The 12,291-nt window shown below is 46.0% G+C and overlaps 1 protein-coding gene across 1 annotated transcript; it reads left to right on the top strand.

The window, feature by feature from the left end:
• Positions 1-4,184: 4,184 nt before the first annotated feature.
• Positions 4,185-10,246, top strand: CST7 (cystatin F). The gene is made up of 4 exons (XM_026794449.2): positions 4,185-4,342; positions 8,940-9,112; positions 9,358-9,474; positions 9,930-10,246. The coding sequence occupies exons 1-4, from the start codon at positions 4,267-4,269 to the stop codon at positions 10,020-10,022; spliced, it is 459 nt and encodes a 152-aa protein (XP_026650250.1). The 5' UTR covers positions 4,185-4,266; the 3' UTR covers positions 10,023-10,246.
• Positions 10,247-12,291: the final 2,045 nt, after the last annotated feature.

Here is a 12,291-nt window from a genome sequence, read left to right as displayed (position 1 = left end):
TATCCTCAACTGAATGCTTTATCCTGGTGCTTCTTCCTAGAATTATCCTTTCTCTGGACCTCAACATATTTTATGTATTTTTATATTCTTTATCCTCAACTGAATTCTTTATCCTGGTGCCTCTTTCTAGACCTATCCTTTCTCTGAACCTAAACATATTTTTTTATATTCTTTGTATTCTTTAACCTCAACTCAGTTCTTTATCCTGGTGCTTCTTCCTTGAACTATCCTTTTTCTGGACCTCAACATATTTTGCCCTTGCAAAGTGCAAAGATCTCTAGTATAGAGTATCTTGCTCAAAGCCTTCATTAAAGCAACTCCAAAAAATTAGCTGTCCTAGAGATCTGATGAAAGCCAAGAAAATGTTAAAAAAAATTAAAGGAAAAAATCCCCACAACTATTGACAGTGGTAAATGCATCTTAATTAAAGCCTTGGAATGCACAATTCAAACACACTCCAGTCATCCTCCAACTCCCTGCAAAAGTTAATGAGATTAGTTTTTCTTACAGTCCCCACTGATCCACGAAGTACAAAAAGGGAGTGGGAACTGAAAATGAAATATTGTGGGTGCAGGGCTAGATGCTGATTGCATTTACAGGAGTGTAATTGCAACAGGATCCCTTGCAGGTCCTGTGGCATTGTTCCAGCAGGCGTGGTAGCAACTGCTGGCTTGTGCTGCAGGGACAAATGTCTGGCCCTAAGTAACTGAAGCAGAAAGTGATGATGAGGAAGTCCACCTCATGTTCCAAATGAAAATCAAATATCAGGTACAGCGGCTTTTCTGCTTCCTCAGTCCAAAGGAGGATAAAATTACATCCTTGATTTATGAATAATAGAAGTTTGGTTGGTTTTTTCTATTTTAATCTGAAGAGTCCCCAGAGTTGCACTGTTGCCAAAGCCTCTTGTAACTCAGGCCAACAGTGAGAGAGAGAGAATGTAACAACCCTGCAAATTCCCTTGCAGAAAACAGAGCAGCCTTGGGATCCCAAGGCTTGCAATAAACATCCCCTACTCACACCAAAAAAAAACAAACACAAGGCCTCTTCATGTGTGCAAGTCTGTCAAGATCTATATCATCCCTCTTAATGCAGAAAGATCACAAGTTTGATCTAGACTGGGTCAGGGGTAGCTATTTGCTTAAAACAAACGCTCTGTTTACCCTGGGATAATCTGTGAGTGTTTCTGTGCCCACTTGTGCTCATCCTCTCCCTGCTCAGGATGTCTGCTCACACCCTGGGAAATTCAGCGAGTGAAATCTACTCCACAAAGTGCCCTGGGCTGCTGTAGAGGAGATCTACACACACTTTCCAGGGAAAGGGGATGAAATTCCTGCCAGTGACCCTCAGGGAGCTTCAATGGTAAGAGTACCTGACTCATTTTCTGGGGTTGGATGTCAGACAAAACATCACACTGCTCCGCTTCTGCAGATAGATTTGGGGCACAGAGCAGTACCCCAGGAAGGGACACCTGCTTGGAATGAGACTTTGCAAAGGGACTGTCACAGATATCCTTTGTGAAAAATCCTTTCCTTAGGCTTTTTCCTCCTGAGAAGCTGACAGGCCTCAGGAACAAAATGTAAACATTGATTATCTGCTGCTGTGGAATGCAACAGGTGCATCTGGGATTGGGCCATGTTGGATGTTTGTAATTAATGGCCAATCACAGCCCAGCTGGCTCAGACACAGAGCTGAGCCACAAACCTTTGTTATCATTCTTTGCTATTCTATTCTTAGCCAGCCTTCTGATGAAACCTTTTCTTCTATTCTTTTAGTATAGTTTTAATGTAATATATTATCATAAAATAACAAATCAAGCCTTCTGTAACATGGAGTCAGATCCTCATGTCTTCCCTCATCCTGGGACCCCTGTGAGCACCGTGACAGGGACAACCATCACAGTGTCCATCTGTTTGTTTATTCCACAGCAGGAAATTTCCCAAAGAAAAAATAACAGGTATGTGCACACTGTGGCCTTAGAGGAGTTTGATGCTGTTTGGCTCTTACTGGGGAGAGTGGGAGAAGGTTTGGTGGGATTTTTGGTGTCTTTGTGGTTTTTTACATAACACCACTTAGCACTATTAATAATTCTGCTCATTAGTGAGCACTCTGTTTCTTCCTAGGAGTAAAGAACTAGAGAAACCTCCTCAACAAAAATCATAAAAGGGACACTAGAAAAAGTTGAAATGGAAAAGCTGTAACTGATCAATTTTTATGGAAAGAAGGGGCAAGGGAAGCAGACAGGAAAAATGTGTCACCTGAAGACACATGCTGCTTTTTTGAAATGGCTGTCTGGCTTTATTATGGAATCACAGAATGGTTTGGGATGAAAGGGGCTTTAAAGGTCACCCAGTTCCAACCCCCCTGCCACAGGCAGGGACACATTCTACCAGGACAGGTTGCTAAAGCCCTATCCAGCCTGGCCTTGAACACTTGCAGGGATGGTGCATTCACAATGCCCTGGGCTACCTGTGCCAATGCCTCAGCACCCTCAGAGCAAAGAATTTATTCCCAATATCTAATCTAAAACTGCCTTCAGTAAAGTTAGAGCCATTTCCTGTGGATCTGTCACTGCATCAAAAATCCCTCTCCCAGCTCTCTTTTAGGCCCCTTTAGGTACTTGAAGGCTGCTGTAGGGTACTCTAAACATTTTGCCAAAACTTGCTGATTTTCAAAAGATGCCAGTAAAGGGGTTTATTTTTTAGTTTTTTGACCCCTTGAGAACATCCTGATAGCATTTCTCCTATGCCTCTATCTCAGAGTAAATAAAACGCCTTTTAAGTGTCTCATCAAGCAAGTTTTGGGGCCTTAAAGGGTCTCAATCACCTCCTTCTTGTATGTTAGAGCACCTGACTGTAGGCTTAGAATGATACTCACCAGAACCTGTCAGTGAGGTAGCAAATGTAGAGAGCAGCTCTTCAGGAAAAAGGGGGGAGCTGAAGACACCTGATGGAGTCCCTACCTGTGTCACAGTAGTCAGGCTGCCATGACAGCTCAAAAAAAAAAAAAATAAAAGGAGGGAGAGTAATTAAAATCCCCTCAATAAAATCCCTTCTCATTCTGCGTCAGTGTTTTCCCAGGCTTAGAAGTCTGATTCAGCAGCCTGTGCAAGAAGGACTGATGATCAGAGTGACACACCACGCTTGCCCCATTCTTTCTCTGTGGGACACTTGGAAAGAGGATTTATCTAATCCCCTCCTACAACAAAATATTAAGAATATTTTCCTCCACCTGCAGTGCCCTGCATTAGGACTTTACCTGAAGGCCATAAGATGCCTCTGCTCAAAAAGGGGCATTGCTGGGGCAAGTGAAGAACAGCCATCACCTTCCTGCCCACCTGAAACATACAGAGTGAGGTCCACCCCTCTCAGCCCTTCAGTGAGACAACATTTCATCTCCCAGTCTCCTGAATCTGTCAGCTGGTTATTTCAGCTGCACCACAAAGTCTGGCAAACCAAGCACTTTCCCTGGTCTTTCAAGCTCCTCAGCATGGGGCAGCACTGACTAGAGAGGATCTTCTAGAAACCAAGGACTTACACTGGATAATTCAAGCCACAGAGAGACAAAATACCCCTCTGCCCCTGTTTCTCTTCTTTCTAGATATCACCTAGAAAAAAACTAATCCTCTCTAATGCCGCCCTTTCCTGTTGTCATAACACCTTTTATAAATGGAGGGTGTGATGCTCTACCACCAAACCCAAAATGTTTCCCCCACTGTTTTTGTTCTACACAGCCCCCTTGGGTAGGTACCCCTAAAACTTCCTCATCTCCCTCACCCAACCCCCAATCTCCACATCAGGGGGGGCAAAACCCGGGACCCATCACCTCTGTCAGGTGTCCACACTCAGATGCACAAATTCAAGCCAAGAGCCACATCCCCTGGGCTCATTAACTCTTTCTTAAATGTGAATTTCCCCCATGACCCTTACAGCACATGACAGTAACTCTGCTCACCCCCACACCCCTTTCCAGTGCTGTATCACATGTATTTGTCCACGCTGTTGCTCTTGAGGATCACAAAGCAAAAGTCCCTGTCTCATGCAAGGCTGGTGCTGCTGTCACCAAGCCGCAGCTTCGCGGCTGGGCTTCGAGGTATGTGGTCATCAGCAGGAAACAAAGCCTGCACCAGAGCTGTGACGATTCAGGGGGTTTCAGGGTGGTTTTTTTCATCCCCACCAGCCAATAAGAGCACTCACAGAAGCATATCTCTGGCAGGAAGCAGGGCAGTGACTCCCCGGGCAGTCGGGCTCCTCTTGTGGAGCGGTGGAGATGGCAGTGAACTTCCCCTGCAGCCTCGCTGCGCTTTGCTGTTTGGCACTCTGGAGCTTCACCGGGACTTCAGGTGGTAAGAATGGGAAATAACTGCTGTTTTCCTTGTGGTTTACGTTCTGTGAGTGCTGCTACGTGGTGCTGTGGTAAGTAACAGCCTTTCTCCAAGAGCTGCCCGTGCTGGCTCAGCGCTGCAGGGCTCAGGCTGCAGCTGAAAACCCAACTGCTCCAAAGACTTTCTCCTTGTGTAGTGAACCATGCTGTCCAGGGATATCATTTAGGGGCTTTAAAGTCAATTTATGGTTTTAACTCATTTGTCAGTGTTTAAACTCTGTGTGACCTTGATTATTAAATCTAAAGGCTGCGGGTAACAATCTGACTGCTAAGTACAGATGGACACTTGAGTGCAGATTAGCTGACTTTTAATGAAGCATTAACCTGTTTCATTTCTTTCTTTGCTGAGCAAGGGAACTCTCTTGATTGCAGCTGGCCTTAAATCTTCAGAATGGGAGCTGCAGACATGTGTGTTTTTCTCTGAAGGTTTTGGTCCAGTACTACTGAATATATTTCAGCATTACTTAGGTTCACATACACAGAAAGAACTCAGGGATGGTGTTGGGTTAGCCAGTAGCTTTTTTGTTCTGCTGTGGTTTCCTTTGGGGGCTCTGCCACATCTCAAATGTAAAGATAAAGCCCTAGACTTGCTAGGGGGAGGAAGTTTTTAAAGGAGGGAGAAATGGGGAGGACGTTTTCAAAGTATCTGGTGAGGAAAAGAAAAAATCAACACGTTGCAATCTGCTTTTTGTTTCACTGCAGCCTGGGAGGGAGCAGCACAGGATTGATTGCTCTCATACTGCAGGAGCAAGGTCCCCAAAGCAATCCTCAAGGAGGGAAGCACAATAGAGAGCGTCTTAATGCAATATTCAGCTCATATCTGCAAAACCAGCCCTTGTTTGCTTAATAACAGATGGTTGCCAGCTAATTTTGAGCAAGCAAAGGGTTTAACCCTACTATTGCCCAACAGAAGGAGCAAGAGGAGGGCTGGCTCCTCCATCTCTCTCTTGACATTTCCAAATCCAGGAGCAAGGATGGGCTGTGAACATGAATGCTCTGTTTCTGAGCACCTCTCCCTAGAGCAGCAAGAGTTGTCTGCTCAGACGGTGAGATCACACACTCATGCCCTCTGAGTGTGGTAGGTGCCTGGCCAAGTTATGCTGTGCCTCTTCTCCCACACAGCCTGGATGTTTCAGGAATCCTGGCATGCCTAGAGCCCTGCAGAGCTATCTGCCCTCTGAGCCAAGTCTGCCTTGTGCCTGGAACGGGGCCATCACCTCACACACATTCTAATTTGTAGGAAATGGCACTCAAGACAAGCCAGAGATGAAATACTCAGAAAAGGCTGCAGAGAGAAAATCAGAATTACAGGTACCTCACACCAGAGTGTCCCTGGGGTTTGGAAATAGAGTGCTGCAAACTATTCTAAACACTGAAAGTGATTTCAGACCTGTGTGTTTGCCATGCAGTGACCACCTTGAATGAAAGCACACAAAGAAAACCAAATCCTAGCCCTAAAGAATCTGAGAGGAAAATGGTGGGATAAAGATCTCCCACGAGGGCTCAGTAGATTTCATACCCACTTTGCTCTGGTATGAGTAATTTTCAACACCAAGTTGTATCAGGTGAACGAGGTAAAACACCCAGTACTCCTTAGTGAAAGCTGGGGGAGAAATATAACCTATAACCCATCCCCTGCTTACAACATATGGTATATTGAGTCTACCTGTCTACAACACCTGTCCAGCTTGCTCACCTCTCCAGGTGATGCATTTCAGAGGCCTGGCCATGTGTGACACTGCTGGATCTCCCAGCACTGGAGGCAGGAACGAGGGCTCTTGGACTCTGACTCTTGGTTTGAATAATGCACATAATAGTTTTCTTTCCATCCACACAGTGTGGTTTCAGCCAGTCTCATTCATCCCAGGCCTATAAAAGACGTCACCATGACTCAAGAGGTTCTCAAAAGCCACAAAAGGTCATTGTGTACAGATTGAAAGGGGCTGTGGTTATCACCCCCTTCTGCAAAGAACAGTATCTGATGTCAACACTGCAACACCTGACTTTCCAACAGGTGTGAGAGCAGACATTCAAGCAAGGTGCTGGGGAGCAGCAAGAAGAGCCCAGGGCAGCAACCTGCTCTCAGCCTGGCAGGATGTCCCAGCTGCCAGGTGAGCTCAGGAAAAAGCTGGTTCCTACAGCTGTAGGGTTGCTATTGATGGCACAGGAAAAAGCATGGCATTTCTGAGCAACAGAACAGCTGCCTGGTGGGCAAAGCAAGGCCCTGCTCTGCCTGGAGCTTAATTTCTGCCTGCAGACAGGTCCTGCATGGCCCTCCTCAATTACCTGTGGATGCCAGTGCCTTAAACCCCTGTGAAAAGTTTTACCCACAAGCTGAGCACTGGGTGAGATGTGCTTGAGAAACACCTCTGGTCCATGGCTGGATGGTCACAAGCTTCTGTGACTCTCAAATCCCACCCTTGCTGCAGTGGGAAAACACCATCCCACGGAGAACAGGTGTAGCCACATTCCTCCTCACAGAGAAAAGCAAGGCACAATTCTTCCCAAGAACATTTCTGGGTTTCACATTCTCTGAACCTCAGAGGAAGGAAAAACAATTCTTATTTGCCGTGCCTGTGTTTGTGCAAAAGGAGAATGCAACATGGAGATTGTTTACGCAAAGTGATGGGGTTTTGTTTCCTTGGCCTGTCAGGGCCGAGTGTGTGTTGGGACTGTTGGGTGACAGTCACGAGTTCTGTGCAGTGGAGTGCAGTTGAGTGCTTGGCAGATTCAGTTTAGATGTAATGTAAAATAATACAGAATAATATAGTATAATGAAATAATTAATTAGCCTTCTGATAAGATGGAGTTGGATGCATCATTTCTCTCCCTTTGTCGGGGGTGAAAATATCATCGATAAGTAGTCTTGGGACCTACAAGTGGGTTCTGGGCTGTTGGGTGAAAAAACATCACAAAACACTGGCTGCACACCCATAGTGCAAACACAGATCAGAGGCAGGGCACAGGAAAGCTCATCAGCTCCACAGCAGACAAAAGACACCTGCAGAACATCCCTTCCTCTCCAACACATGGCCTGGGTCTCTCAGCTCCCACCTGCAAGAAAATACAGGGGTCATTAAGGTAGCTGGGGCATCAGCCAGGAAGAGAGGTGGATTTGGACATCCTTGGGTTGAGGAGAGATGTGGAATTGAGTCTCTCCTTTGCAGGTCAAGGCGTAAACCCTGAGCACTGTTACAAGCAGGTGCAGCAATTAACACCTGTGAGAAGGACGTGACAGTATAAGTAGGATGTGCATAAGCAACATGTGTGATAAATTTTTGTCACCTTCCATGCTGCTGATGTTACATAATTCTGGTTTGGTTTATTTATTTTTTTTAATAGACTTCAGATCATCAAGCTGCCCCTGCAAAGTGGCTTAAGCACGCAGCCTATGCTCTGTGCAGCTGGCTGGGGGTGAGAGATCTATCTGTGAAAAAAAGCTAGAGGTGTTAAAAAGCTTGACTTTCACAGCAGATTGAATACATCCTCTATGTGTACACCTGTGGGCACAAGCACACCCAGGCTCGCACGCTCACAGGGTCACGTCCTGCACCTGCAGCCCTTGGCATTGGCAGTGGCTGGATGGCACCTTCTCCAGGATTGGGGATTTTCTTCCTCTTCTTTGAGTTCAGAAGTGGGTAAATGGAGAGGAAGGGAAATGTAAAAAGGGGTTAAATAATGACATCAACTGTAAGCTTTGAGCTTCTTTTAAATGATGGAAAAATATGCAGTGCATGGGGAAAAAGCTACACAAGCAAGTAAAAATATACAGTAAATGGTTTTATGAACTGCTCTGGTCATGGGTTAACCCCCCCACTGCCCAATTTCCATTTTCTGCACACCTGCTTCTCCACTCCATGACCTTGGTAATAATATAATTTTTTGTGTTAGAAGGGGTTTTAAAGACCATCTACTTCCAACAGCCCTGCCACAGACAGGGACACCTTCCACTGGATCATGCTGCTCAAAGCTCCACCTAGCCTGGACTTGAAAACTTCCAGGGATTAAACATGTACCAGTGTCTTACCACCCTTTTTCAGTGAAGAATTTCTTCCTCACATCTGAATCCTTCTAACATAAAAACCTCAAGATGCCATCAAAGGTTTAAGGGTGGGATGTGGGATAAAAACTCGTATCTGTAAGATAAGATATGCAAATTAAGAGCAGCAAGACTCTGGAGCCAGTGTTTGATATGTTATCAAAACTATACTGCACTCTGAGCAACATCTGACCTATCTTTACAAGCAGTTTTAAAACTGGTCTTTCTATAAACCGGGAGTTATAACAGAGACATTGAAATAGTATTTGTGATATTCTGGCTTCTGCTGAGTAATTTTGAGCTCTGCTTTCACTTCTGGCAGCATCTCTTTGTCACTTCATTTCCTAGGACTGTTTCACCATTTCAGTCATATAAATGAAACCTACCTTGTAATGGATGCGAGCAGAGACCTCCAAATGCATTGGATGAGTAAAAGGGTTTAGCATTGGTTCAGAGGGCTGAAGCTCCCACCCTTTCATGTCCTTGCTGTGTTTTACCCTGCTGTTTGGTGCTGTTTCAGGTACACATGTTACACCACCCCACTCAACCATAAGACCTGGCTTCCCTGTGCCAGTGAACCCCGACAGCCCCGAGGTGCGCAGGGCTGCTCGCTTTGGGGTCTACAGATACAACAACAGCTCCAATGACCTCTTCCTCTTTAAGGAATCACACATAAAGCAAGCCATGGTACAGGTAAGAGCAGCAGGCTCCTGATGGTTCTCCAAACCATCTTCTAACTGACCCTCCTATGGCATATCCAAGACACAACATTCCTGATCCTCCTCAGGGCTGCTGAAGTTGTTCCCTATAGCACAGCTACACAGGAGGGCTCTGTGTGGGTGACACACAGTTCCCAGCTGTAGCACTTGATTCCTAGCCAAAGTTCTGGCATCTCTTTCCCCTGCCCTCACTCTAAAGGAGGAAACTGCTTTCTCTAGATAGTCAGAGGGCTGAAGTACATGCTCCACGTGGAAATCAAACGCACCGTGTGTGAGAAGAGGGATCATCCCAGCCTGGACAGATGTCACTTCCAGAGGGAAAAAAACCTGCAACAGGTATGTGTTCCATTTATTTGGGGTGCCCAGGAACTGCAGGGGATTCTTGATCACCTCTAGCTGTACCTTTTAGACCAGCTCTGCCATGTCTCCATACATGTACAGGCCTCTCCTCTGCAAGCCAGCTGGGGTGAGGCCAGGTTCTCACCTTTCGTGCATCCAGCGCCAGCTCCTGCCTGCAGGGAGTTGAAGCAGACACATCCACCTGGCCCCATGCTCCTGGGGGACTGAGGAGAGTGTGCAGAAATAGAGTAGGTGCTAAATAGCTTTCCTGGGTGGGAAACACTTTACACAGGCTTTCCCACTAGACAGGATCACTCAGCAAATGGCACTTTTCCTAGGATAAAGTGGGCAGACAAAAGGATGCTGTTTTCTCCTGCCCCATCACAGCCTGCAATGCTGAGATCAACCAGCAGACACCTGAACTTTCTCACCTATTCCCCTTTTATTCACAGATGCTGAGATGCTATTTTGAGGTCTGGATAACACCTTGGACACACAAAGTGCATATCCCTGTTGCCCATTGCCACCAAGACCTTTCCCCATGAGAGCCCAACTTCCAGAGAATCTCCTCCCCTGAGTTTTTCCTTGCCTGGACTGCTGAGGTCAATACTGAAGTGGGAACAGCTGTACAGAACTGCACAGAGCTTTTCTCTCAAAGCACATGGTTGGTTTTCCTTGAGAAAAACACTCCAAAGACAAGGCCTGCCTTGACTGAATGTCTTGCAATCCAGTTTTGTATCTGTTTTTCCAAAACTAAACTGCACATGAACACGTGTTGTCATTCATTTGCCATCCATCCTCTGGCTGAATTTCCAAGCACTCCCAGGAAGCTATGCTGCACTTGTTTGGTGATGAACTTCCACAAAGCCATGATGGAAACAAGTCTAAACCACAGCATGAGTGAATACAACATTAGGAAAGCTTGACAAGAGTGGGATGCTTTGCCTGGGTATACATAAACACACATATACACAAGTTTTAACATTTTCCAGTGCCAGGGAAATGGTCAGACTCAGCTGTCAGGAAGGCAAGAGGGAGAGCTGCTCTTTTTCTTTTTAAGACAGAGGTATGGATAAGGATGTCTTGAAACACAAACATCCTGAGAAATTACTCAGTCCAATGAGTGCTTCCACCTTAATTAAAGCTAAGCTACGCTGTGAAAGGGCATCACTGCAAATGCCAAGGCTAATAAATCTAATCATATTGCCAAATAATAATTCTGAGGTTAAACAGCAGTTCCATCCAGGTTAATACACAACATTTAATCTCTGGCAGACCACAGCTTATATTCAGGTTCAGTATAATGTGGTCTTCTCTAGGTGGGCATCTACCATTCCTTCAAGTCTCCACTCTTCATCCATGGGCTAGTTATTGCTTACAGTGGACTAAGGTCCCTATTAGGAAGAATTTGGGCAGCTGCTGCCTTAAAACAACCATAAAGTCTGAGCCCATGATCAGTCATACACAGACCAGCACTTCTAAATGGGCAGGGCCCTGATCTAAGCCACAAAGAACACTTCTTTCCCCCACAAATACTAATTTTTTTCTGGAAGTTGTTGCCTTCCTGCAGCAATATTGTAACTCCTATTAGCAGTAACACTCCCAATTTCATCCCTTTTAACAATCATCCAGTCAAGAAAGGCCAGTGAATGGCCTGGCTCCAAGCCAAGCTCTGAGGATCTCCAACCAGATTGTATTAATAGTACAGCTGAGTATCTGCTCCAAGTAATCCCTAAACTGGCCAAGTCTCAAGCTCTGCTTCAGAAATACCACTTGTGATGAACAGGTGGCTCAGCAACAGCTCAAATTCAGCATCCAGTGCTGGAGAGGCAGCTGTGCTGCATCTTATCTTTGGGAACAGCAGTGTCTTGGCTGTAAAAAAAAATAACAAAACAAAACAAAAACAAACCAAAAAAAGACAAAAAAAGAAGAAAAGCAGCAGTGCTCTAAAGAAAGCTCCAGAAGGGCCACAAGAGGATGTAATGTGATGCTACATCCATCCACCACCAACAGGCTGCTGCCAAAGACAAGGAGAAAGAAAGTCAGCAAAGGTGGCTTGGGCTGTCCACAAAGCAGGAAAGCCAAGCCACAGCTAAGCTTGTAGGAGAGCAGAAGGCAGAAAGAGCTGCTCTTTACATCTCAGAGGGGTTGGGAATTGTCTCAAGCCCTCTCCTCCTTCAGCTGCACACTTCACACAATGCCAAAGGCTTCCAACCAGGCTGTCAGCTCCAGACAGGCTGGGCAGATCCATGTTCCCTCCTTCAGCCTGCAGGACAGCCTGGTGTTCAGAACAGATGTCATCTGCCTCTCACATGCCACCAAGGGGGCGAGCAGGCAGCGTGCTGTCACTTCAGGTCTGTGCAGAGATGCATGCAGGCAGCGAGCATATCACACAACAGTGGCCCCTGTGTGACTCCCCAGGCCCCTGACACGCAGTGTCTCATCTCAATCACCTCACCAAGCCAATTCTCCATCTGTCACAGCAACAAAAGTTAAAGCCAGGTGAACTTGGCACCATGCAGGCTGACAAACCCAACAGGCTTTTGCTGTTCTCCCAAGGAAAATGCAGCACGACTGTTCAGAGCTCTCCATCCAAACAGAAAAGCTCCTGCTGAGAAAGACAGATCAGCCTTATGTTCAAAGCGGCATCCAAGTGCTCACTGTGACACAGAATTCCAATGTGCTTTACAAGGAGAAAAGCACACTGGATCTGTAGCACCTATCATCCCCTCAGCTATGGTAACAGAGCTTTCATCAGCCCCAAAGAAAGGAGCAGAGCTAAAGTCCACTGAGCTCTTTGCATCACCCCAGAGC

Source organism: Zonotrichia albicollis, chromosome 3 (assembly GCF_047830755.1).
Source record: "Zonotrichia albicollis isolate bZonAlb1 chromosome 3, bZonAlb1.hap1, whole genome shotgun sequence".
NCBI classification, from domain to species: Eukaryota; Metazoa; Chordata; class Aves; order Passeriformes; family Passerellidae; genus Zonotrichia; species Zonotrichia albicollis.
Note: the sequence above shows the minus strand (reverse complement) of the source record. Positions and strands in the feature narration are given on the sequence as shown.

Coding starts and splice junctions, on each gene's coding strand:
- CST7 (XM_026794449.2), top strand. CDS start 4,267: ATGGCAGTGAACTTCCCCTGCAGCCTCGCTGCGCTTTGCTGTTTGGCA. Junction 4,343..8,939: donor CTTCACCGGGACTTCAGGTG/GTAAGAATGGGA, acceptor GTGCTGTTTCAG/GTACACATGTTACACCACCC. Junction 9,113..9,357: donor TAAAGCAAGCCATGGTACAG/GTAAGAGCAGCA, acceptor TGCTTTCTCTAG/ATAGTCAGAGGGCTGAAGTA.